We start from the raw sequence: 24403 nt of genomic DNA on the forward strand, positions 1-24403 counted from the left end.
GCTTTTCTCTTAAGTGTTTTTTAAAGAAGGTGGTACATATAATTGTTGACCTCATGTTCCTACTTTTTCCTTCAAAATAAAATCTTCTTTAAAGATTTTATTTATTTATTTGATAGGGGGAGAGAGGGAGGGAGAGAGAGAGAGAGACACAGCGAGAGAGGGAACACAAGCAGGGGGAGTGAGAGAGGGAGAAGCAGACTCCCCGCTGAGCAGGGAGCCCGATGCGGGGCTCGATCCCAGGACCCTGAGATCATGACCTGAGCCGAAGGCAGACGCTTAATGCCTGAGCCACCCAGACGCCCCTAAAATTTTCACTTTCAAAATTACTTTGTGCCAAAAGACACAAGGAACTGTTAAGGGTGTGAAGTGTAGGTCCTCCACACATAAAAAGTTCAGTTATCTATTCTCCCTATTGGTTGTTGATAAAAATAATGAGTGAAAATTTGAAAAGCTACTTTTCACTTCCCTCAGTGTTTTGAGGTTCTCGTCCTTTACATAGTGGGGCAAAATTTGCATAAAACTGCTTAGTAGTTACATTTTCTTCATTCTTTTTTAAAAATATGTATTATCTTTTATTTTATTTTTAAATAATCACTACACCCAATGTAGAGCTCGAACTCATGACCCTGAAATCGAGAGTCACCATGTCCCACTGATTAAGCCAGCCAGGCGCCCCTCATTTTCTTCTTTTCTAAATCTGAGGCACTCTCAGATTTTCATTTTGTGGGTTAACTGTTAGTCATTTAGCCTCACACTGGAGAGGATCCTCAGAAATGCATTTTAGTTATTTTTTAAAAGTAAACATACAGAACATAAAGTTACAGACACTTTGAAAATACAGCTTAGGTTTGACAGGTAATTGTGTCGTTAGCTGAATTGCAGAACTACTTCTGCTGAAATGTAAACATCATGTCTTTATCCTTTGGGTAGATGGCACCTGTAAAATTGGCAAGTGTTAAAAATGCTATATTCCGAAATTGAGAAGATTTGGTCATAGGAAGTTAATCAGTCCTTCCAGAAAATATTTAGTTCTGCAACTTCTTCCAACTCCAAATTTTGCCATTAAAATTAATCTATGGGGAACTTTTCCCCCATATATTGGGGTCATAATTTTTCATTTTAAAATAAGTAATAGGAACTGCAGCAGTAGGGGGACATTCTCCCATATTTCTTAACAGATTATTTTCTGCTGAGGGAATGGAAATAAGAATATAAATACCGATAAATATGTGAGGTATGACTATAAAATGATACTACCTTTAATAACAAGTAGAAAATTATGCATTCATGTGAGTACTGTCTGTTGCAAAATGGTTATCTGGAGAGACTAAATGATATCATTATTCAGAACAGTGTTGGGGAAGTCTTATAGAGCTTTTTCATGTAACTCTACTCTTTGATTTATGGCACTATCAAAAGCCATGTGCAGACCAGTTGGGTGATGAGACCTGACACCACACTTAGAGAATGTGCTAGAAATATAAAGTAATCAGACACCGTTTATTGGGAAACTCCCAAACAAATTCCTGAAGCTCTCCTCGAAGTGGTACTCCCTGGACGCTTTGGCCAGTGGAGGTGTCTTTCCAGTAGGGTGTGCGGTCTTGGGGCGGGCCTGCACCTCTGCTGTCTTGCAACTCTCACTGGCTTCAGAAGTTCTCCACTGAGTGAGTTCCTGATCTCTACTAAAACCTGACCTTGGATTTCTCGATTGTCCAGTATCATCTCCTTCTGGGGGCCCTGTTTGGTATCTTTTGAGACCCTGGGGCCATTTTGCTGGCCTACAGTTGTCCCCAGTGCCAGAAACCCATTCTTTGTCACTTGGACAGGGTATAACCCTCCTCCCATTTGTACCTTGCTTGTTCCAACTGAGACGAAAGAGGCTCTCTTCCCAGAGGAGCTCCTTGCCTCCTCGCTTCTTGAGTGGTGTTAAGGTTAGAATTCTTAACCACCACTGCATCGTTCCTTTTGCCGTATTCCCCATCAGTAACCCTGGGGCACATTCCTTTTGCAGTTTCCTTCTGTGGCTGCATATATGGTAAAACCACAAAATTTTGTTACATTTGCTACAACTGTTTTCAAAATAAATTGTTATTTTGTTTGATAAATGTTAAAGATGCAAGTAAAGCCCTGCCCACCCAGTCCCTTTCTGCTCCTTCCCTCCACAGAGGGAACTCACCCTCCTGAAGTCGCTCGGTGTCATTGTGTCATTTCCATGCCAGCACAGGCCCATGATACTTTACTTGAAACTCTAGAGCCCGGTGTGTTTTGGAATTAATTTTCATATTTTAGAAAGGTAACAGGATCCCTGTGCTATATACAACAGCCCGGCGGCACCTGGACGGTAGCTCAAAATCAAATATATTAATATTTCCACCACAGACTGAATCAACATTCACACTAAGTGGACTGAATACATATTTTAAATAGCTATCCATCAGTTCAGCTGATGTTGTGCCATCAAAAGGGATTACTCTAAACTTACAAATAAACTTCGGGGTTTTAGGGTTTTGAAGTCTTGGATACGGAACTGTAGACATTGATTTTCCTCGGAGACCTATATACAGATTCTTAATTCTGTTTTTTTATTAGCTGATTTCCTTATCTTCACTTTTATCATCACTGCTTCTCTCCTGCTTACAGTGATTTTATTGTTCTTTTCCTGAGTGCTTGAGTTGACTTAGTTTGTGTTTTATTTGTTGTTTTTTTTTCACAGTGAAAAGTGTTTAAGACTGTGCTTGTACTTTCTGAATAGAGATTTGGTTTATCTCATAAGTCTTTCTACTAGCGTTCTCATTTTTATGGCTTATAAAACAATCTCATTATGTTATAAAAATTCCTCTGTCTCAGTATGGACTTATAAGGTGTTTTATAATTTCAAAGTATGAAAGTATTTTTAAGCTATAGTCATTAATTTCTAGTGTTACTACATTGTGATGCTTCAATGTTTATGAAGTGCATTTATTGTTAAACTAATGACAGCTTAAAAAAAAAACCTGTTAAAACTGAGATTTTCAGATGAGTGTTACCTTTACAAATATGCTTAGTCTAATCATGATTCTCTTGCTCAAAAATTTCTCAATCTCTTTTGTTAGAATTGCTTATAGAGTTTACCTCCCAGTAAAAACTAAAAGAAAAGTCTGTTTGCTTTATAGTTCTATTTCTCAGATTGATTAGAAACAGTGTTATTTCGTTGTTCACTTTTTCCACATTACCTTGCTCTAAGTATTAAATGACAGTTTTCAAAAAGCAAATCTATATGCAAGGAATTAAAAAACTCACCACCACTGAAGCTGCTTTAAAAAAAGAGAGAGAGTCTTAGCCAAAGGAAAAAAGGGAAAAAAAAAATCCAATTTTTAAAACAATGACATTAGTGAGAAAAGTATCTTCATCTCTTCCCCTTTTTACCTAAGGCACATATCGAAGTATCAAAGGACAATATGCTTTGTAAAGGAAGATCTCATTACCTTATTTATGATCACATATCATAAAATTCATTTTATGTTACTCACCTGAAGGTCACAGTGTTTGATTGTGAGCAGTGGTCCAAGCGAGGGTACCATACTCAGTTGAGAACTAATCTGTCATTTCATGCACCCAGATTGTCCAGGTGTCACTTTTTTGCCTTGGCTTTGAGCGAGTCCTCCCAATTTTCAGAGCCTGGGTTTTCTACAAGAGGGGAAACATCTTTTGGGAAATGGTCTTATAGACAAATGAGATGCAATATGGAAGGCATTTTGACCTCACAGAGAAAACAGCAAGGGTATACATTTAGACACTAATGATTGTAATTAAAACATGAAAGGGAAACAATATAAAATGGTGATGTCTTCCAGGTTCACTGCTTTGACTGCGAATTCACTTGAAGTCTTTCTTGCTCAGATGGTCCCCTAACCTCACTGTGGTTTGTTGTAGTCCTCCTCTTCCTCCCAGGAGAAGCTGCATCAGTTACCGTACCAACCAACACCAGATGAATTGCACTTCCTGTCGAAACATTTTTGTACTACCGAAAGCATCGCCACGGAAAACAGATGCAGGAACACACCCATGCGCCCCCGCTCCCGAAGTCTGAGGTAGGTGGACCTGATTGAAAAATGTTACTTAATTGGATCATCTGTTTTTAACCATTTCAAGGGAAGCCTTTTGGTCCTCTAATCCATCTCTGTGTTAATTGATTTGTGAACTACCCCAAATATAGTGTGATTTTTCCCATCTCTACATGATGTTGTTAATTACCACTGAAAGGCATCTTACTGTTTTTCTTTTAATTTCTCTCAATTTGTTAATTGGGGTAGTAGCAGTAATCACGATGGACTAATGGGACCTCCTGTAAAACCTTCTTGCCATTGGAAATTTCAAGACAGTCCAGTTGTGGTGCGGGAACACTTAGTGTTCTTATTTGAAGAGGGGTAAGCTTGCCTAAAAAGGAGGGACAGCAAAAATAAAAAGATTTTCATTCAGATTCCACATTATAAAAGTTAGCCCATATTTTTCATTCTTTCTTCCCTTCATGAGTTTTACTTTTTCCAAGCTTATGAATAAATTGTTAGGAGTTTGTGTCCCTTAAATTTTGACATTGAATAGGGCCAGATATATATAGAGAGATAGATTTGTCTTACAGGTTTTTTGTTTGTTTTCATTTTTTTTGTTTTGTTTTTAGGATATAGACTCTAAAACAGAGATTTGTGTTCAGGATGTTTATTAGGGAGTGCTCAGGATTTATACCCATTTAAGGAAGGCAAGCAAGCTGACTTGGGCAGAAAGAAATCTAGCTGCCACACAGCCGCCTCCACAGGGAGCTCTGAGGATGGCATGACCCATCAGAGTTATCCCTCTGTGCCAAATGGCCCTTACTTTTTATCCCTACCTCAGTCACTGAGTACGGTGCCCAAGGAAGGACGTGGCCTGGGTGAGGTGACTGCAGCCGAGGTCATCTTTGAAGGAACTGATGGCTGGCGGCTTCTGCAGTTCCATCCCCTGGGGGTAGCAGGTCCTTCTCTGCAGGATGATCAAGGCAGTCCCTCAGTCCGCAGTATGAAATCTTGATGCTGTAGAATTGGTGCACTTTCCTGTTTAAGATTTTACTGTAAAAATAGTTTGTCAGGTGTTCAGTTGAATATCAAAGTTTACTGAGGAGGGTTTTCCCCTTTGTATCTTTTTTTTTTTTTTTTAAAGTAAACTCTACGCCCAGCGTGGGGCTCAAACTCATGACCCCAAGACCAAGAGTGTCATACTCTACTGACTGAGCCAGCCAGGTGCCCCCCTCTTTGTACCTTTTTTATTTAGTACAATAAACTGATAGTAAATGTAGCCACATTGAGTAATTCGGGGATGTGTCATTATTTTGAGTTAGGGAATAAAAGGTCAATTTTATGAATTCATTTAGGGGCATTGTATTTCACCACATGGGCGCCCATTTTACGGTTTTATGAAAGGAGTTCCTTGGATATTTAGTACAGGCTGTATTCTCCCAGAAATGTAAACACACACTGAAGTTGCACAACTCGGTAACACTAAGAAGAAATATGAACCTACTATTGAAAGAAAGAAAAGCACACAACACTTACCTGCCTCTGTTTCATATTGTACGTAATGCTTACCTCAGCACCCCAAATAGGTCTCTGTGAGGCTAGAAAATGGATTTCAGTGGTGACACCTGTGCCCTGGAAGACTCTCAGCCCCCTTCAGCGGTACGTGGCAGAGCGCAGGTGTAGGATAAAAGTGTGAAATTATACTGTTCAGTGTGTCCTAGATGTTGCTGTTTGTAACGATCCTATTTTGTTTTATATTGCAATTCGTTAACTGGTTTACAGAACTACAGAAATGCATTCTACCTACAGAATATAATCTCAATTTAAGAACGTTTCCGAATTCGTTTTATATTGTAGTTCTAATTATTTCATGGCGTTCCATTTCTAGAGCTTCCTTTTTGAATCCTATTCAGGGTGTCACTGTTTGTGGGTATTTATGTATGTACTAATGACTGATTTTGTAGTTTTTACTTAATATACTTTTCTTGCAAAGGTTGTATAGTACTTTTGATCCAACCAATTGTTTATAAATAAAAAGCTTATTTTCATTTCATACTGAGGCAAGTTTAAAAGGGTAATTTGCTTTGCTTGCAGTCCTGGACGTTCTCCCGCCTGCTGTGACCATGAAATAATTATGATGAACCATGTCTACAAAGAAAGGTTCCCAAAGGTAATGAATTGAATTGAAGATGCCTAGCATCTAAACGAACAGGTAACGTGGGTGTAGCGTCTGTAAGGTGGTTTGTTAGGGGAAGGAATGGGCCAATCCAGTAGTAATGAGTTAGACTTGTGTAAAACAGCACCGCAGCTTCTAAGAAAGGTGAAATCACGAAGCATTTTTTAAAAACAGCTGAGGACTAGCCACACTGTCTGTGGGCTACAAGTGCCTCCAAAGCGAGTCCTGCTGGCCCGGCCCACAGGGTGGGGGTGATGAGGTGCCGCAGGGCGAGGGGGCCTCTACACCTCCACGCTGCTCTGCCTGTGGTCTGGGCCTGCGCTGTATGGTCAGGCAGCAGCGCTGCTTCTTCCTTAGAAGCCTGTAGCGTGGGATGTGATGAACGTCTTTTTTTCTTAAAAAAAAAAACAAAAAACCTCATTTTTTCTTTTCTGTGACTTCCTTTGTCTTCAGCAATTATATGTCTATCCCTATTAATTTAGAAGCGAAGGTAGAGTTGCAGTGTTCCCCAATAGACTGGCAAAGGGAGCTCACACTGAGCCCGAGAGGACTTGCTGAAGAGTTGTGGACAGACACCCCGGCTGCAAGAACCTGCTCTTTGACGCTTCCCGTCCCCTGGTTTCCGAGGCCTTTCCCCTAGTGTTCCTACACGGTCAGGAGAAGACAACCTTTCCATTGTGTTCCTGTTCCTCCCCAGCTACTTGTGTAGCCCTAGGCAAGAAAACGAAAGGAAATCTCTCTGGTTTCATAAATCACGAGCAGAGTACTTATTATTTGTAATGAACCCAACATTGATGTCATTGATTAAAGCCATCTTAGCTATTAATTACACGTCCCTTGTTCACCGGGGAAATAGGTCCTGAGTCTACATAGTCAGTGCTGGTTAGGATTTTAGAAGCAGGGGCAGAGGGCACCCCCCTGCAAAGACAGTTAATATCTGCAGGGGGTACTGAGTAGGCACTCGGGCATCACAGAGAATGAAATCAAAGTTGGGAAGGGAATTTTTGATATATGTACACAAAGTCTCTCCTTGGCCTTTTGCTCAAGATGTAGCTTTGTGAGAGAAGGATAAGGATGTTCCTGGTACATTAAAACCTCCTGAACAAAACAACTCTTGGCCCACCCTGTGGAATTCTAGCAACAGTCCTGAGTTTTGAGTAGGTAAAAACGTAACTTGATATTTTTGAGCATCCATCTGAAAGAAAGAGCCCAAGATCTAAAACGAAAGCGTAACAATGCACAGTATCGTTCGGCTTATTTGAAGAAGCTTCCATAGACCATTTTATTATTTGAGAGGATAGAAAAAAATAAATATCACCCTCAGATAGTCAGTTTTCCTTATATACATCAAATCTTTCTTTCATGCGATAATAAGACTGCTGTTGGTGCTTTAAAAAAAAAAATAGACTTTAAATGAGCCCTGGGTGTTGTATGCAACTGATGAATCACTGAATTCTACCTCAGAAACTAACAATACAGTATATGTTAATTAAATTGAATTTAAATAAAACATTTTTTTAAAAAGCAGACTTTATTTTTTAGAGCAATTTTAGGTTCAACAAAATTGAACTGAAAGTACCGAGAATTCCCATATACCCCCTGACCATGCCTCCTCCCAGCTTACCCCCCCCCCACATACCAGCACACCCACCCACACACCCTCCCCCCGTGAACATCCCCCACCAGAGTGGTCCATTTGTTAATGATCGATGAGCCTGCCTTGACACATCATAATCACCCAAAGTCCATAGTTAACATTTAAGGTTCACTCCTGGTGGTGTACATTCTGTGGGTTTTGACAACTATGTAGTGACATTATGTATACATTAGTTTTGAGAATTCTATTTCCTAATTTGTGGAGGTCTCTGAAAATGCCAGATAAATGTGATAATTGTCCACATGTGTGTTTTGTCGTATTTCATCTGTGTGTGCATGTCTTCTCTAAACAGGCTACGGCTCAGATGGAAGAACGTCTGAAGGAAATTATCACCAGCTACTCCCCTGACCATGTTCTTCCTCTAGCAGACGGAGTGCTTAGTTTCACTCACCATCAGATTATTGAACTGGCTCGAGATTGCTTGGATAAATCCCACCAGGGTCTTATCACCTCACGATACTTCCTTGAATTACAGCACAAATTAGATAAATTGCTACAAGAGGTATGAACCACATACTATATAAAGTTTTCTGATTTGTTTTGCTTTTCCCCTGAAAAAAGAAAAACTTCACGAGTGCGTTTGCTTACACGTTTTTAACCATGAGATAGAGTTCATGTTCCAGGGAAGCAAAGAAGAAAAAACTGATTGCTACTTGCTATAAATTGATTGTTGTCGTCATTTATAGTAATAGAAAGTTAATGTAATAACCTTTACAGGAACCTCGGGACCCAACAGTCTATGGCTCTGGGATAAGTGGATTGTGAAGGATTTTGAGGCAGTGATTATCCCCCTACCCCCAACGATAAAGTTATAAATTGCCTGAGTGCATGTGTGTTATTTGATGACGCTGTCTAGTCCTAATATCTGGCAAAGCTAAATGGAAAATGGCTGGCTTCTTCCAGGCCTGTGTCCTATTAATTGACCTGTACGTGGCAGTGGGTAGTAAATGGTAACTTATATTTTCATTAGTGTCAGTTCCTCTTCTAACAAAATACCCAATTTCCAAGAGACAGATAAACACATGACCTGCCTGAGCCTAACACTTGAATGCTTAGCCCTTGATAACACTAACACCCACGACCTGAAGGAATGTGTATGGTAGAATGCAATTAGTGCATATACTGCTCTTGTGACTGAAATTGATCAGCCACAGCCTATAAGTAAAACCTGTTTAGCCTATATATTTGGGTATATTGTATTTCTCTACCTCATAGGGCAGAAGTTATGTCTGTGTCAGCATGACTGTGCATGGTTTTCTCTCAGCATGAATATGTAAATAATTGTGTGGACCTGAAAGAAAATACTAGCATCCTAGTTTTCTGAAAATTCATATGTCTCTGCCCCTACTGAACTTAGTTCTGGCAAGATGAGACGATCTCTCTCTGACCAGCAGCCACTATTGTTCTTTTCTTTCCCATCCAAACACCCCAACAGAGTTTTCTGTACTCTGTTCCCACTACTCATGTTTCCACCTATCGTAGTCCATTAAGGCAGTGTTTCTCACCTTATTTTAGGGGTGATGAATACATTGTTTTTGGTTTTTGTTGTTCATTTCCAATTTGTCTTGCACCAATTCTCCTGTAAATTAAAATGAAAATAAATGTATAGGAAAATGATCATGCGTTTGGGTGTATAAGAAATGTAAAAACTATAAGAGCTGCTGAGTGCTTACTGTCAGTTTTACTCAGGTCATCACAGACTGCTGAGAGCTCAGGGACTGGCTGCAGCATGGGATACAGTGGCTGTGTGTGCAGAGACTTCGTCTGTTTTGTTCATCTAGAATACATAGAAGAACTCTTGTCGAATAGCTTCTGACATCCTCTCACTGAACTCACTGAAGTCCACTTTGTCCTCCTTACTGTCATATCCCCTGGACATTTTCCCAGAGCAGCCTATTTGATTGGAATATTGTTATATTGAGCAATACTAAAATTTTCCTTTTCTCTCTTGCTAACCCCCCTCCTTTCAAGATATTCTTAGTACCTCTGTTTCTTCTCTGCTTCTTCCAAGGGCTCTTCTTCTAACTAGTGTTTTCTAAAAGTTAGCTTTCCCAGGCGGTCCACTGCTCCTACCCTCTCGGGATCTTGTTGGCTATCTTAAAGACCCATGAACTCGAACGGCTTCCCTTCTGTATCTCAGACCAGCAGCCGTCTCCTAGATTTCAAATTCATGTGTCTGCCTGGCTACCGAGTATCTTTCCACCAAGGCAGATTCTTGCTTCTGTGAGGCTGTAAGAACATCTGTCTAACAGTCTTCAGTGGCTCCATTCTGCCTACATTCTGTCTACAAAAACCCTAACATGGCCCGTTGAGCACAGTGCCTTGTAAGGATCTGTTTTGGGGTTTCACTTCAATAGCATGGGAGGGCTCTTTGAAAAGACAGGAATCACATCCAAATCACCTTGAACTCTGCGGTGCCTAGCACTGTGGCTGGTACTTGCTTTCTCAGTAACTACGGAAGGAAGGGAAGGAGGGAGGGAGAAAGAAAGTATGTATGTATGTATGCATGACAGAATATTTTATTTATCATCAAATAATTCACTTCTGCTGTTCGTTTTAATCAAATCAGCTCCCGAAAAATGCTAGAACACTATGCATATTACTTGCTATGAGAATATCTTGAAAATGGTATTTGTTAAATGGTGCATTATTTAAAGATTTTATTTATTCATTTGAGACAGAGAAAGAGAGCATGAGGTGGGGGGGGGCACAGAGGGAGAAGCAGACTCCCCGCTGAGCAGGGAGCCCGACGTGGGGCTCGATCCCAGGACCCTCAGATCATGACCTGAGCCGAAGGCAGAGGCTTAACCAATTGAACTACTCAGGCACCTCAAATGGTGCATTTTTAAACAGAAGAAGCAGATAAGAGAGTAACTCTGTGGTCAGCCTCTGTGAGATACTCCTATAATTCCATAGTTCTGTCCCAGGGTATTACCATAATTACTAGTTTAGTCCTGTGTTTTTCATTCCTTCAGAGGCTTTCTCTGAAAAGGATAGAATCAATATCCAAAGCTATTTACTTTGAAATCCACCCCCAAAGGGACGTCTGGATGGCTCAGTCAGTTGGGCATCCTACTATTGATTTTGGCTCACGTCATGATCTTGGGATTGTGGGATCAGCCCCGCATTGGGCTCTGCACTCAGCATGGAGTCTGCTTGTCCATCTCCCTCTGCTCCTCCCTCCTGCTCATTCTCTCTCTCTTTCTGTATCTCTAAAATAAATAAATAAAATCTTTTAAAAAATCCCCCCCCTCCCCACACACACGCTGAATTTTATTTCTAATAGACCTGGCAGATTGTTTCATGGCAATTATTAAAAAAAACCAACAACTTAGGTTTCAAAAATCATGTGAATGCACCACATAATAGATAAAAATTGTTGATTTTGAGGTTGCCTGGGTGGCTCAGTTGGTTAAGTGTCCAACTCTTGATTTCAGCTCAGGTCATGATCTCAGGGTCGTGAGATGGAGCCCCGTGTTGGGCTCCATTCCGGGCTCCAAGCAGGCAGGGAGCCTGCTTAAGATTCTTTCTCCCTCTCCCTACCCCTTGCGTGCTCTCTCTCTCTCTTTCTCAAAAAAATTAAATAATAAATAAATAAAGTTTATTAAAGGAAAATTTATCTTTTCGGCAGAGAAGCATGTATACTTGTGGTATGAAGAGCATTTTGGGGTATGGATAGGAATGTTTTCTTATTTATCTTCACAGATGAACATTCCCTTCAGTCAGTCCTTGTGGGAAAATTAAAACAGTCTTCAGAATCACATTAACAGCGTCCTTCCAGAGTTTGGAGCTGAACGGTCACAGGGGGACTTGTGCCTTTTAGATGGAGCCCTTATTGTGGGAATTGCCTTTGCCTTCCCCAGGGCGCAATTGTTATCACTTCCCAGCTGTGACATTGTGTGCCTGCCGGGTATCTCCTGGCCATGTCCCCTGTTGTCAATTTTTTGCAGACCCAGGCAGGGTCCCCCTGTGGCTTTGATAGGCTTGATTTAACTGATGCCTTTTTAAAGTCCTGAGGTCTAGGTCAATTCCAGATGAATGCGTTTCTGTCTCCATTTGTTTTCTCACTTAGGTGTATTTGCCAAAGAAAATACTATACATAGGAAGCTATAACCTACTCAAATATGGGTCTCAGCATTTTTTATAGCAGTCAACACTTAAAATACAAACACAGGGTATCCATTAGTGTTGGCGCTTGCTGTTGGCAGCCTGGAAACAATCTCTTCTCATGCTAACTGTGTGATTTTGTTTGGTGTTGTCTTAACAAAACTCCCTCCCCAATAGTGTTAGTAGATAAAATATTATTTGAGTTAACATTACCCATTGTATGTTTTGGCCTTAGTTACAGCTGATAATTCTTAGAAGTAAGAAGTAGGAATGAACTGATTATTTTTACAATTTTCCAAATGGAATTTGTATAATCTAAACTGACTAAAGATTTTTTAAGATACAGAGCTCTTGTTTCTCTTTGAAGAGTTCAGTAAAACACATTCAGGCTTTTTAGATTTTCTTTATATTCTTGAATTTATAAAGTAGTAATTATTACAGTAAGAGGACGTTCTGTATGTAACCCAAATTATCAATCAAGAAGTTAGGTGGCTTTTTTTGCTTTATCTTTAAGATTTCCTGTTTAGTTTTGATTAAGAATAAGCTACAAAGAAGATATATAACCATAGTTCTTGGCATTCATTATATCTTCCAAAGTCTCTCCTTGGTGTAAAACAAAAATTGGAAAGAAAACTTAAAGAATATTAAGTGTATCTCCTTATTCATGTTCTAGCATCCCAACTGGTTGCTAGGACCTATAGTTGTTGTTACAAGGTGGTTTTCTTTGAACACATGCTGTTCCACAATTACTCACCAGTGGACTTGTCCCCTGTGTTTCTTTCTTTGAAATGTTAGGTATTTTGCTTTTGCCTGTATATGTTCCTGTACCTACGTTTTGGAAAGTTGCCTTTGATTTGATGGCTTAAAATCAGTAGACCTGTTACTACTAACTAAGTTTAATCATTTTTCATAGATTTGGTCTGCCACTTTTTCATGAGAGGGCTGGTTCTTAGAACAAAGCACCTTCAAGAATGATTTTAAATGTTTATTAGTATGTCTGTGAAACTATATTCTTTTGTACCAGCATCTTCTTGATATGTTTTTTAATCCTTGGAGGAAAGTAAATCATAACAATTTAAAAATTATGACAGCCTTAAAGTGAGCATGCGTAGAAGTTTACATGTTTAAACTTTTACAACTTTGGTTTTATGTCTGCCTTGATACAGATTTACCTCATTTCTTCAAGAAAATATCATTGAAAATTAAAATGACTCAAACTGAGTTTTATTCTCAGGATACTTTTTGTGCTTGATTAGGCAACATATAACAAAATTTAAAAAGAGGGAAGTCAGTTAAATTTTACTGAGCTGAGTGCGTAGGTATTATTTATTTAATATATGAAACCAAATTTGTATGTATATGTCCGAGTATAAACCTTATCCCCTAACATTTGAAATAAGCAATGCACACTTCTTACATGTTATAAAATAGTGAATTGATAGGCTAATTGTGGTGCACATGTAAAATCTATTTCATAGATGTGTTAAATGCCCAGGTTAACAAAAGCAGCCCTTCACTATGTTAGCCGTTTCGTACTTCATTCTGCGAAATCTGGCAAATGAGGATTCCTTATCAGCCACCCACTCCACTTGTACCATGTGCTTAATGTGTCATAATCTGTTAATCTCTCCGTCATCATGGTTCACATTGAGAGTTTTAATGTTTGATTTTTAATACAGAATAAATCAAAGTTTTACAATTGAAATTTAGCTAATAGAGCCATTTTGTAGATAAAGAAGTTTAATGATGTCCATATGTGAAGCAATAATGTTTGCTTATCAATCTTTGAAAAGTATTTTCTAAATCACTTAATTTTCAAATACTTGCAATTATCTAGTTAGCGTACTTTGCTGATTTTCTCTTCCATTTAATAGATCAATCCTATCTCACCTTTCTCTTCATTGCTTTCTCATAGGCTCATGATCGTTCAGAAAGTGGAGAATTGGCATTTATTAAACAACTAGTTCGAAAGATCCTAATTGTTATTGCCCGCCCAGCTCGGTTATTGGAGTGCTTGGTAAGTTGCCCCTAGAGGGGACTCCATTATTTAACTGTGGGAAAGCAGTGACCATCAGAAACCTCCAGTTTCATTTGGCTTCAAAGACCAGAGTTAAATGGAAAGAGTCAACAGGAACTACAGCTTATGAATGTTTATGGCACATCCCCATGTGATTTTGTTGTCTGGTTTAAGTAAAAATTCTAGGACTTGTGCTGTATTGAGTGATAATCATATCACATTCTGGTCAAACTGGAAAGATCATCATGAACTAATGGGCTTAACCTTATCTCAACACCATTACTGTGTGACAGCTAATTTAAAACACTTGCTGGGCCTCACTTTTTTGGAGTTGACAAGATGCAGAGAGAGGGAAATCAGAGATAGGCTTTCTCATAACCTGCAGGTACTAGTATTTGTTCTTAAAATACAGCATGTTAGAAATAGATGCTCAGGGCGCCTGCGTGGCTCAGTTGCTTAAGTGACTGCCTTCAGCTCAGGTTATGATCCTGGAGTCCCGGGATCGAGTTCCGCATCGGGCTCCCTGCTCAGCAGGGGGTCTGCTTCTCCCTCTGACTCTCTTCCCTCTCGGGCTCTCTGTCTCTCATTCTCTCTCTCAAATAAATAAATAAAATCTTAAAAAAAAAAAAAAGAAAGAAATAGATGCTCAGTGGCAACCCACTTGGGAGAGTATAGGAGGGTCCCATATACACTGGAAGAAGTGAGACTTCCAAAGATGAGTTCATCTTGTCAATTATATTGTCCTTGGTCATTTTCCTATTTTAAAATTTTTGTTTCATGTAATTTTTGTTGACATTTCAGTCCATACTGTGAACAAATACGAAGCTTTGAATGTAAGAATAGTTTTAAGGGGCTTAACATAGTATCAGCACTCACTTTTAAGTTCTGCTAGCCATTAAGGTATTGGTAACGCTACATGCAGTTCAGCTTGTCAGAATTATACATTCACATGTACACATCTAGGGTGGTATTGCTAGGGTTTTGCCCTTATTTCAATTAACATTCATAGCTTTTTATAATAGTGAAATGTTCACAGCCCCATAAATATATACCAGTGCATAGTGAGTCACAGGAGAGGGGAAATCTTAAGGAGACAAGGAGGGGCATGGTGGAGTAGGTGTTTCCATCAGTGGCCAGGACCCTTAGAACCACAGAATCAAAGCACCATTTGGCATTGTCTCTGGAAGGATAAGGGGGGAAAATACTCTGGATGCCTCTGGGAGAACCTGGCAAATGCAGGCAGAAGGAAGTCTGATTTTGTACTGCGTCTCCCATTGTACTTTTTGAATTATGCATCACATGCTTGTACTTCCTGCATTTGTTTAATTTGGGGGAAAAAATAGCATTTAGCATTAAAACTTGTTTCTCTGGACAGCAGCAGATATGCTCATAGAAGATCTTGCCTTAAAAGAGGAAATTAATTTTTTCAGTAATCCCTCCTCACCAGAAGAGAAAAAGTAAAAGTATAGCCTCTCAAGGATAGAAACAGGTGAACTTAAGAGCAGAATTGAAAGTGTTGCTGTTTTCAGCACTATTTAAAGCTCAGATGAAACTGGAGCTTCAGGGTTTTAGGGGTTGTTTTCCAACTAGTGGTGTTAGGTCTGCTGTTTCAGGCCTGTGCTCTGTGTCATTGTAGGTTTCTAAAAAGGGCACTCAGTGTATACGTTGGTTTTGACTTTCCTCCATTTGAAGCGAGCTTTTTTTACATGGCCTTTAGAAACCTTTAGGAAGGGAAAAATGAAGAGGGGGAAATCGAAGGGGGAGACGAGCCATGAGAGACTACGGACTCTGAGAAACAAACTGAGGGTTCTAGAGGGGAGGGGGGTAGGGGGATGGGTTAGCCTTGTGATGGGTATTAAAGAGGGTACGTACTGAATGGAGCGCTGGGTGTTATACGCAAACAATGAATCATGGAACACTACGTCAAAAACTAATGATGTAATGTATGGTGATTAACAGAACATAATAAAATTTAAAAAAAAGAAAAGAAAAAAAGAAAAAAAAAAAAAAAAAACCCTTGAGTAATTCTCAGGTGAAATGCTGTTAGGGGTATTAATCAAAATGGGAAACATCCTGAGGGGATAAAATCTAGGAAATATAACTGAAAATAGCCTCTGTGGTTTAAATCTGCAAACATAATTGTATACAACAAATAAACCCATGGCATCCATTTAGAGTGATGGACTCCTAAAGATTTTTATTACATCCTAGAAGTAGCAACCGAAGAGAGTAAAATGCATAGGCAAAATGTGCTACCAAATTTTAAAAATAGACACAGGTGGGGCGCCTGGGTGGCTCAGTCGGTTGGGCGACTGCCTTCGGCTCAGGTCATGATCCTGGAGTCCCGGGATCGAGTCCCGCATCGGGCTCCCTGCTCGGCAGGGAGTCTGCTTCTCCCTCTGACCCTCCTCCCTCTCATGCTCTCTGTCTCTCATTCTCTCTCTTGCAAATAAATAAAAATTTAAAAAAAAAAATAGACACAGGTAATAGAATTAATTTTGTAATTTTGTCTTTCTTTCTTCATCTTCACATACATGAATCTTAATTTTAGAATGTACTGATAAAAAGTGGTAATTTTGATATTTTTTAAAAATATTTTTGCACCCCTTTCTACTAATGGAGTTTCCTGCAAAACCGTTGAGAATATTCTACGTATTCTAGCATTACTCCTTTTGTGGCTGTTTATGCGAAGAGAGAAACTGAATCTTCTGGATGAGATTTCATTTTTAAAAATATTACATCCCTAAAAAGGCATAATTGAATTTTAGACATACTCATTTTCGATAAGATAGCAATAGGATATCTTCAAAGTTGCATTACAAGGAAATTAGAAGTGGTCACTATATGAGTTACCAAGGACATACATGTATTTTCTTAGAATATGAACGGCTCAAATATGAACTAAGAATTACATACTTTTTAAAAGTCGTTTGCTTCCTTTCTGCATAAATAACCCACAACCGTGTATATCCAGCAAATTTTATGGTGAGAGGAATTTATGTATTAAAACCTCAGAGAATTTTGGCTCAAATAAGTATACATCTGTGTTTGTCTTCTGCTAGGAATTTGATCCTGAAGAATTTTACTACCTCCTGGAAGCAGCAGAAGGCCATGCAAAAGAAGGACAGGGTATTAAAACTGACATTCCCAGGTACATCATTAGCCAACTGGGGCTCAATAAGGATCCTTTGGAAGGTACGTACTTTAGTTGGGCTGACCTTTCATTTGATTCTGCACTGTGACTTCAGACAAGAACTTAGCAAGTCTTTACTTTTTCCACATGATTTGGCTCTATCTGTTGAAAAATACAAATTTGGGGGCCCATTGTGCTTTGAAGAAAAAAGCAACCCTTCACTATGAGGTTCACAACTCACTAAGTTGAGTCCCAAAGAGCAGGTGAACCTGACCCATTTTGTGTTGTACCTAGAGTGGGGATAGGCCTTGAAATCCCAGAGGCCTGTCCGCCTGACAATGCCACAGTATCCTGAAAGGGTTTAGATTTCTGCCTTCTCTGAGTACTTTTTCTCTTGCGAAGCTCAGTGGGGTTCTTCTCAAGTGTCCTTTTAATTTTGAACATGTTGCCAAAGAAATTAATTATAATTAATTTAAAAGTGACATTTAAAGTAATTGGGGAGTAATACAACTGAGGATAGATTTAGATCAGGCACAGTGTTGGTAGGCATATTTTTTGCATGTAACCAAAAAATTATGAAAAATGATAATATACAGGAAGTCCAGTGGGGGGAAAATGTTTTTGAAAGCTTATAGGTCTAATGTTATTAAATACACTGAAGACTAAGCACGTTGTTAGTGTTTTTTGGTTTTTTTTTAATCTAGTATCGGTAAACTACTCCCCTGTCCCCAACCTTTTCCTGCTCATTATTGTTTGGATTGTCCTTTAAAACACTGAAGGTGTACATACTGCCTAAAAAGAGTCAAAAACAATCAGAGACTCCTTCATTCAAAATCCTCTTTGTGGTTCATTAAATTGAATTTGCAAACAGCGTTTATCTTGCTAAATTGTTTGTAGTGATGGTAACTGTTGGCACAGATATTTTCCCATCTAAAGCCAGGGAACCTGCTGCTCTCTGCGCTGCTCTCCTATTTCCCCCGCTTTGTTTGCTCTTACGGCCATTGGATCTTTGCTTCCAGTGAAATGATGCATGCATTCCGGGGAGATAATGCCAGATAAATTTATACTGTCCTGAAAGCAATACCACATCAGATTCATCACTTATCAGAGACTGGTGGCTGCTTTTCTGAAAAGTTCCCTGGGGAGAGATTTTTCCCCATGGCTTTTAAATTACCATCTTTACCTTTTTGAATCATGAGTCTTCAGAAATGGTTTAAATCAATGAAATAAAAAGGGCAGATGTTTAATGGTATTTAGATGAGTTTTAAAAATCTCTTCAGGCATTGCAAAACGATGCCTTAGCTCTCTGCTTCAAAAGCTGACTCCTGGTTCCATTCCATTACTACTCACTGCTTGCAAATAATATGTATTTCCCAGATAATAGTTATTTAGCAGAAATCCTATCTAAAACAGAACGATCTTTTGTTTTTTTTATGAAAATAATTGGAGTGGGGAGGCTGTCAAAGTATATTAGAGTGACTGTTCACGCTGGTGGAGTTGAGGTTGTTTCAGACCTTGAACTGTAGAGCAAGTGAGTTCTTCACAGTTTTCTTAACCTGGCAGTAAAGATCACTGTGGGCTGAACGTTGGTAGGTGAGTCATCTGCGACCCATCTATGTACCTTTATAGAGACTCTAAAAAAATCTTAATAGTGACCTTGGACAAGTGTTGAGTTTAGTAATACAAATTCATCCCTGGGAGTTGTGTTTTTTAACTCTTGACACTTCATTTTCTTGATTCAGATCTGAGGATGATTTTTAATCTATTTGTTACCACTTAACATGCCATTATTAAGGACTCTGATCTACATTTGTTACCCCTTCTTGTCAACATCTACACTATAACAGACCTACGGCCTGACCTTTGATGGTTGGGGGTGAGGGTGTAGAGTGGAAAAGCTCAGGTCTGCACCCTGGCACCAGCCCTGTGCTATTTTGATGAGCTGCTTTGTGCCTCAGTGTTCTTTCCATAAAATCAGGGAAATGGTACCTATTTGTAGAGTTGTCTTTAGGATTATATGAGTTCATCTCTCCCCCCAAGATGCAGTAATGCATAATAAATGTTAGGTACTGTTGCTGTTTTATTTAAACAATATTAAAATCAGTCCTATCCTTGGGAGTCCCTGAGACTGAATACATTTTCGCTCACCTCCCAGTCCTCCAATCTGACGTGCTCGTCATATAGGATGTTGACATCACTTGAACGACACTAAGAAAGCACCTGCTTTGTACTGAGCTCATTTTTATTCTTGAATTTCCCCTACTGGTAAACTAGGAAAGTTAGTATCATCAGTTATTTTAGATTCTGGAGTTTGTTAGTTTTTATCTAAAGACAACACTCCAGGGTTGTTTTGCTTCATAGCTTTTATGTGTAATCTCTCCCGAAAAGGATGATGATATTTATAAGAATATGAATACGTGAAATGAGAGTCTAAGGACTACTTTTAGATGCATACAAAAATAGGTAACTAAAAACTATAACTTATGCATAAGTTATTATATATATAACTGAGTATACATGTTCAATTTTGAAAAATTAGAAATGTAAAGTACCTATGACCTTACCACTCAGAGGTAGCTACCTATCAGAGTTTTGGAGAGAATTCCTTCATGTTCTTTTTTTTAATTAAACATCTTTTTTTCTTTAAATATAAAAATTAAAATGAACAATAAAATGAATCCGGTTTCTTCATTTACTTATATAGACTCAGAGAGGCATTCCATTGTAGACTGAGCAATTAAATGGCTTTTTCTTTTTTTTTCTTTTTTTAATTTTATTTTGCTTTTGTCTCTTTTAACTAGACCACCAAGTTAGTACTTAAGCTGGTGTCAGGCATGTGGCATCCAGCCCAGGATTGACTTCTTTACAGGATGTAACTAAGAATCATAAATAACCATCAGTATTCAGGGAAAACTTCATTTTTGTTAGTCAACACGCTAAGCGCCTTACATGAATATCCTATGTCATACTTACAAGAAACTCTCAGAGATGAATACATTGTTCCCACCTTAGGAGGGAGAGCCTGAGGGTGAAAGGTCCCTAGTAAGTACTGATCATGGTGGTGTGCCAAGTCTTTTCATTGTCCAGCCCCTCTTAACAACTACTACTTCCTTTGTGACAAATTGCGAATTCTTTGTGTACTAGGCAGGGGATATCACTCAGTGGCTGTGAAGGAATGGAATGAGGAATACTCAGCCTCAAGTTGAGAACCATCTCTGAGCTGAAGTCAGTGCATTTTTGATGCCTGTCAGAGCCTGGGAAGACTTGCCTCTCTGGACAACTCTATTATAAGCACAGCCATTGATACACACACCCCCCGCCCCCCAACCCTAAGATTGTGTTGGCCAGTCAGTCCTGCTAGCTGAAGCAGAGGCCCAGCCCTGAAGTACCTGTGTCTGGGTGTTCATGAGAAATGGGGTTCCAGGGAAGGGCATGTCCTGAACAATTTCAAGAAAGTCTATTATTGGGTCTTGCCATTTTTTATTTAAAATTTTCCCATGGGTACGTTGAAGTGTAAACCTTTTTTTTTAAATATTGAAGAAGTTACTTCTTGTCTAGTTGAAATTGTTCAATTTTTCTTTCTTTTTTTTTTAATTTAGAAATGGCTCAGTTGGGAAACTATGATAGTGGGACAGCAGAAACACCAGAAACAGATGAATCAGTGAGTGTAAGTATCCATCTTGATGAAATATGGTGTTGGTTTTTCCATTTATCAGCATCTGGAGATTTGGAGTGTGTCAATTATTTTATTTCTTCCATAAACATGTATTGTGCTTCTATTTGCAAGGCAGCATACCATTTTAGCCCCTCTTTTCAAAGAGAAAGGAATTAATAAAAAGAAACCATGCACAAGAAATAAAAATGATAAACTTGAATAAGATGTACGAAGAAAAAGGGCCATGTGCTACTAAAACATAACATTAATAGAGAGTGACCTTGGTCTTTTTTTTTTTTTTTTAAGATTTTATTTATTTATTTGACAGAGAGAGAGATAGCAGGAACACAAGCAGGGGGAGTGGGAGAGGGAGAAGCAGGCTTCCCGCTGAGCAGGGAGCCCGATGCGGGGCTCGATCCCAGGACCCTGGGATCACGACCTGAGCCGAAGGCAGACGCCTAATGACTGAGCCACCCAGGCGACCCGAGAGTGACCTTAGTCTTGCCAGTCCAAAAAGATCTCCTGAAGTAATGGCCCAGGAGCTGTGGTATGAGAAGTTACTAGGATGAGAAAGGGGCAGAGGGAACATTCCAGGCCCAGGGAACATCCTGGACAAAGATTGTGCCACAAGGGGGCAGAGTGCATCTGAGGGTAAGGGCAAGGAGACCATAGAGACTGGAGAGCTGGGGCAAAAACCAGATATAGAGGTCCTCATTGTTCTTCTCTGTCAAATCTTTTCTTTCAAAGAATGGTGGGAGGCTGTTAAACTTGGGAAGAAATGTATGTGTTTGTGGGGTAGATACAGGTGGACAGGAAGATGACCCAGTCAGAGTTACGGCTTAAAAACAATCTTACGATGGCGGTATAGAACACAGATGGGGTGAAGGGGGCAGGCAGGAGTGACCATGGGGAAGCCTCTCAGAGGCTCTGCAGTGGCACAAGCAAGAGTTCTGGGATGCTAGTGCCATTGTCCCTAATCGTGAGCGCCAAGAGGGGAACGAGGCTGGCGCGAGTTGTGAGTGGTCAGGAAGAGAGGCAGCTGTGTAGCCTGGGGGCTAAGAACCCAGGCCCTGGAGTGAGATGGCCTGGATTTAAAAGCTGGCTGCACCTCTTGGTAGCTGTGGGAATCTTCTCTGTGCCTCACTTTCCTCTTCTGTAAAGTAAATATAAAAGATGACAAAATATTGAATGAGATACTTTATGGGAAGTGGTTAGATCAGCAGCACTACTACATGCTAAATAAATGATAGCTGTTTTGTTAATTTTATCATAATTATTATAATTCTGAATAAGTGTAGACTTAAGTTTTTGGGGGACATTCAAGAAAAGCCATCACACTAGCATCCGTATACATGGCGTGGGATCTCTTGGCACTCGGAGGGTTTTCGGTGGAGTTCTGAATGATGTAGCAGTCATCCATGGGCATGAATGAGGTCACCTGGGTGGGGAAGCATTGAGACAGGTGGGCCTTGAACGGGATCTTTGAGCCCAAAGCTGTGGGGACCCATCAGAGTGGAATGGTGGAACAGGTGAGTGGTCCCAGTCTTCAGTTATGTCTTCTGAGATGGGGCATCAGCAGTGATGACTAGACCCAGGGCCTGTGGCCAGAGGGCAGGAGGAAACAGACGAGAGGAAGAGTTGTTTGGTTGAGCAACTCAAGTGGCCCAGAGGCCAGATTGTTGGGTGAGTTACCTGCACGGACACTGAAGTCACCCAGGGTGGTGAGAGAACACGAGCAGAGAGGTGGGTGGGAAAGCTGGGCACCCAGGTCTTCCTAAGGTAAATGGGACAGCACATCAGTAGATGACAGCATCAAGTGGAGGAGGGTGGCACATACCTCAGGCTCGTGGGGTTGCTTCCACAATCATGGGAAGGCTCTACAGCGGGAACAAAGACGCGGTCAGTGCTCACCCTCTCGGTGCTAAGATATGTGGACTGTGAGAGAATATTTAAAAAAAAACCAAAAGCATTTTACTTACTATTATACTTTGAGCTCAACTTTTTTTTTTTTAAAGATTTTATTTATTTGAGAGAGAGAGCATGAGCAGGGGGAGTGGGAGAAGCAGACTCCCCACTGAGCAGGGAGCCCGATGCGGGGCTCCACCTGGACTCTGGGATTATGACCTGAGCCGAAGGCAGACACTTAACCGACTGAGCCACCCAAACGCCCCTGAGCTCAACTTTTTAAAGAGCTATCTTTTTGAAAATAGATATCTAAACCATGGTAAGACTAATGGTATGGAAGTCAAAGAGAGGCACACATTGTCTCGTCGTTGCCGACTACCTTTTCTGAACAAAAAGGGTTGTCATAGGAAGGACAGACATCCTCTGGTCAGGGACAGAGAAGCTGCACTGTCCATCAGTCCATGTAGAGGCACAATGGCCCGTCCTTTCTGTTCCGACGGACTGAAACTAAAGTTAAGGTTTGACATTTTGGACTTAAAACTTGAAAAGACTAGAATGAGGCTAACCTGAATAGTTTACAGAGGTAAATTAATATTGGAAATTTTTTTTAAGATTTTATTTATTTATTTGAGTGAGAGAGAGAGAGAGAGAAAGCATGAGCAAGGGGAGGGGCAGAGGGAAAGGGAGAAACAGACTCCCCGTGGAGCAGGGAGCCCGACGTGGGGCTTGATACCAGGACCCTGAGATCATGACCGGAGCCGAAGGCAGATGCCCAACCTACTGAGCCACCCAGGTGCCCCCAAATTGGATATTTTCAAAAGCTTGGTACCTTCATCTCCCAGAAATGGGGGTTCACTTAAATGAGACTGAGGCGCCGTCCTGAGAGGCAGTCTACCAGCACTGCTCTGCAGAATTGATCTTTAAAGCTGGGTGCCGACTTCCTTTGGCTTGAATACTGCCCTTCAGCAGATCCAACGCCAGAGCATAGAATGCAAATGTCATTTGTGTTGCTATTAAAATCATTTTCTTGAATTCCCAACTATTTTCTAACTTCCATATTTTGTTTCCAAGAGCCCTAATGCTTCCCTGAAACTTCAAAGGAAACCTCGGGAAAGTGATTTTGAAACGATTAAATTGATTAGCAATGGAGCCTATGGGTGAGTAATTGAAGAAAACTCTCTTGTTGTATTTTTACACACCTGAGTAATATATTCTTCGCATTTATCTTAGGCCAAATAGGTATCATTAGGGACTTGAGTTTTCAGTTCACTGCTCCTTCACTGGTGGGTATAATGTGCAGCCAAAATTGTTTTTCATTTAGATACTCCATCAAGAAAACCTATCAAGTGACCTGGAGTTATTTTAGAGGTATAGAGAAGGAGACTTTATAAAGTAAAGGAAAATGTTTATATAGACCTTCTGCCTCCCTTCTGGGTGCAGAAATGCCTGACTTTGGGTCCTATCTATGCATACACACAGCCATATCTGGATTTATAAAATCTATATCTCTGAAAACATGTAAACTCATACATAGCATCACTACTTAAGAATTAGCCAGTACTTCCCATCTGACCCCCAGTCCATCTGGTGAGAGAAGCACTTGAATAAGAAGACTGTTTGAAAACTGAAAGCAATGCATATCTTTCAGTCTTTATATTATACCAGGGTTTTTTGTTTGTTTTCTTTTCAGTTAAGTCTGTATTCTGATCTGGTCACATTAGTGGT

The 24403-nt window shown here is 40.0% G+C and overlaps 1 protein-coding gene across 5 annotated transcripts in view; it reads left to right on the forward strand.

The window, feature by feature from the left end:
• The window catches only part of MAST4 (microtubule associated serine/threonine kinase family member 4), a 525778-nt gene that overhangs the window by 455358 nt on the left and 46017 nt on the right, over window positions 1–24403 (forward strand). For all 5 annotated transcript variants that reach the window (XM_035014558.1, XM_035014559.1, XM_035014560.1 and 2 more), the window contains 7 exons: window positions 3913–4070; window positions 6123–6198; window positions 8154–8363; window positions 13884–13985; window positions 17048–17180; window positions 20718–20785; window positions 23750–23835. In XM_035014558.1, coding sequence (XP_034870449.1) covers window positions 3913–4070; window positions 6123–6198; window positions 8154–8363; window positions 13884–13985; window positions 17048–17180; window positions 20718–20785; window positions 23750–23835 — 833 coding nt within the window. The remainder of the gene's footprint in view (window positions 1–3912; window positions 4071–6122; window positions 6199–8153; window positions 8364–13883; window positions 13986–17047; window positions 17181–20717; window positions 20786–23749; window positions 23836–24403) is intronic.

Source organism: Mirounga leonina, unplaced genomic scaffold, assembly GCF_011800145.1.
Source record: "Mirounga leonina isolate KUSES-001 unplaced genomic scaffold, KU_Mleo_1.0 Mir_168, whole genome shotgun sequence".
NCBI classification, from domain to species: domain Eukaryota; kingdom Metazoa; phylum Chordata; class Mammalia; order Carnivora; family Phocidae; genus Mirounga; species Mirounga leonina.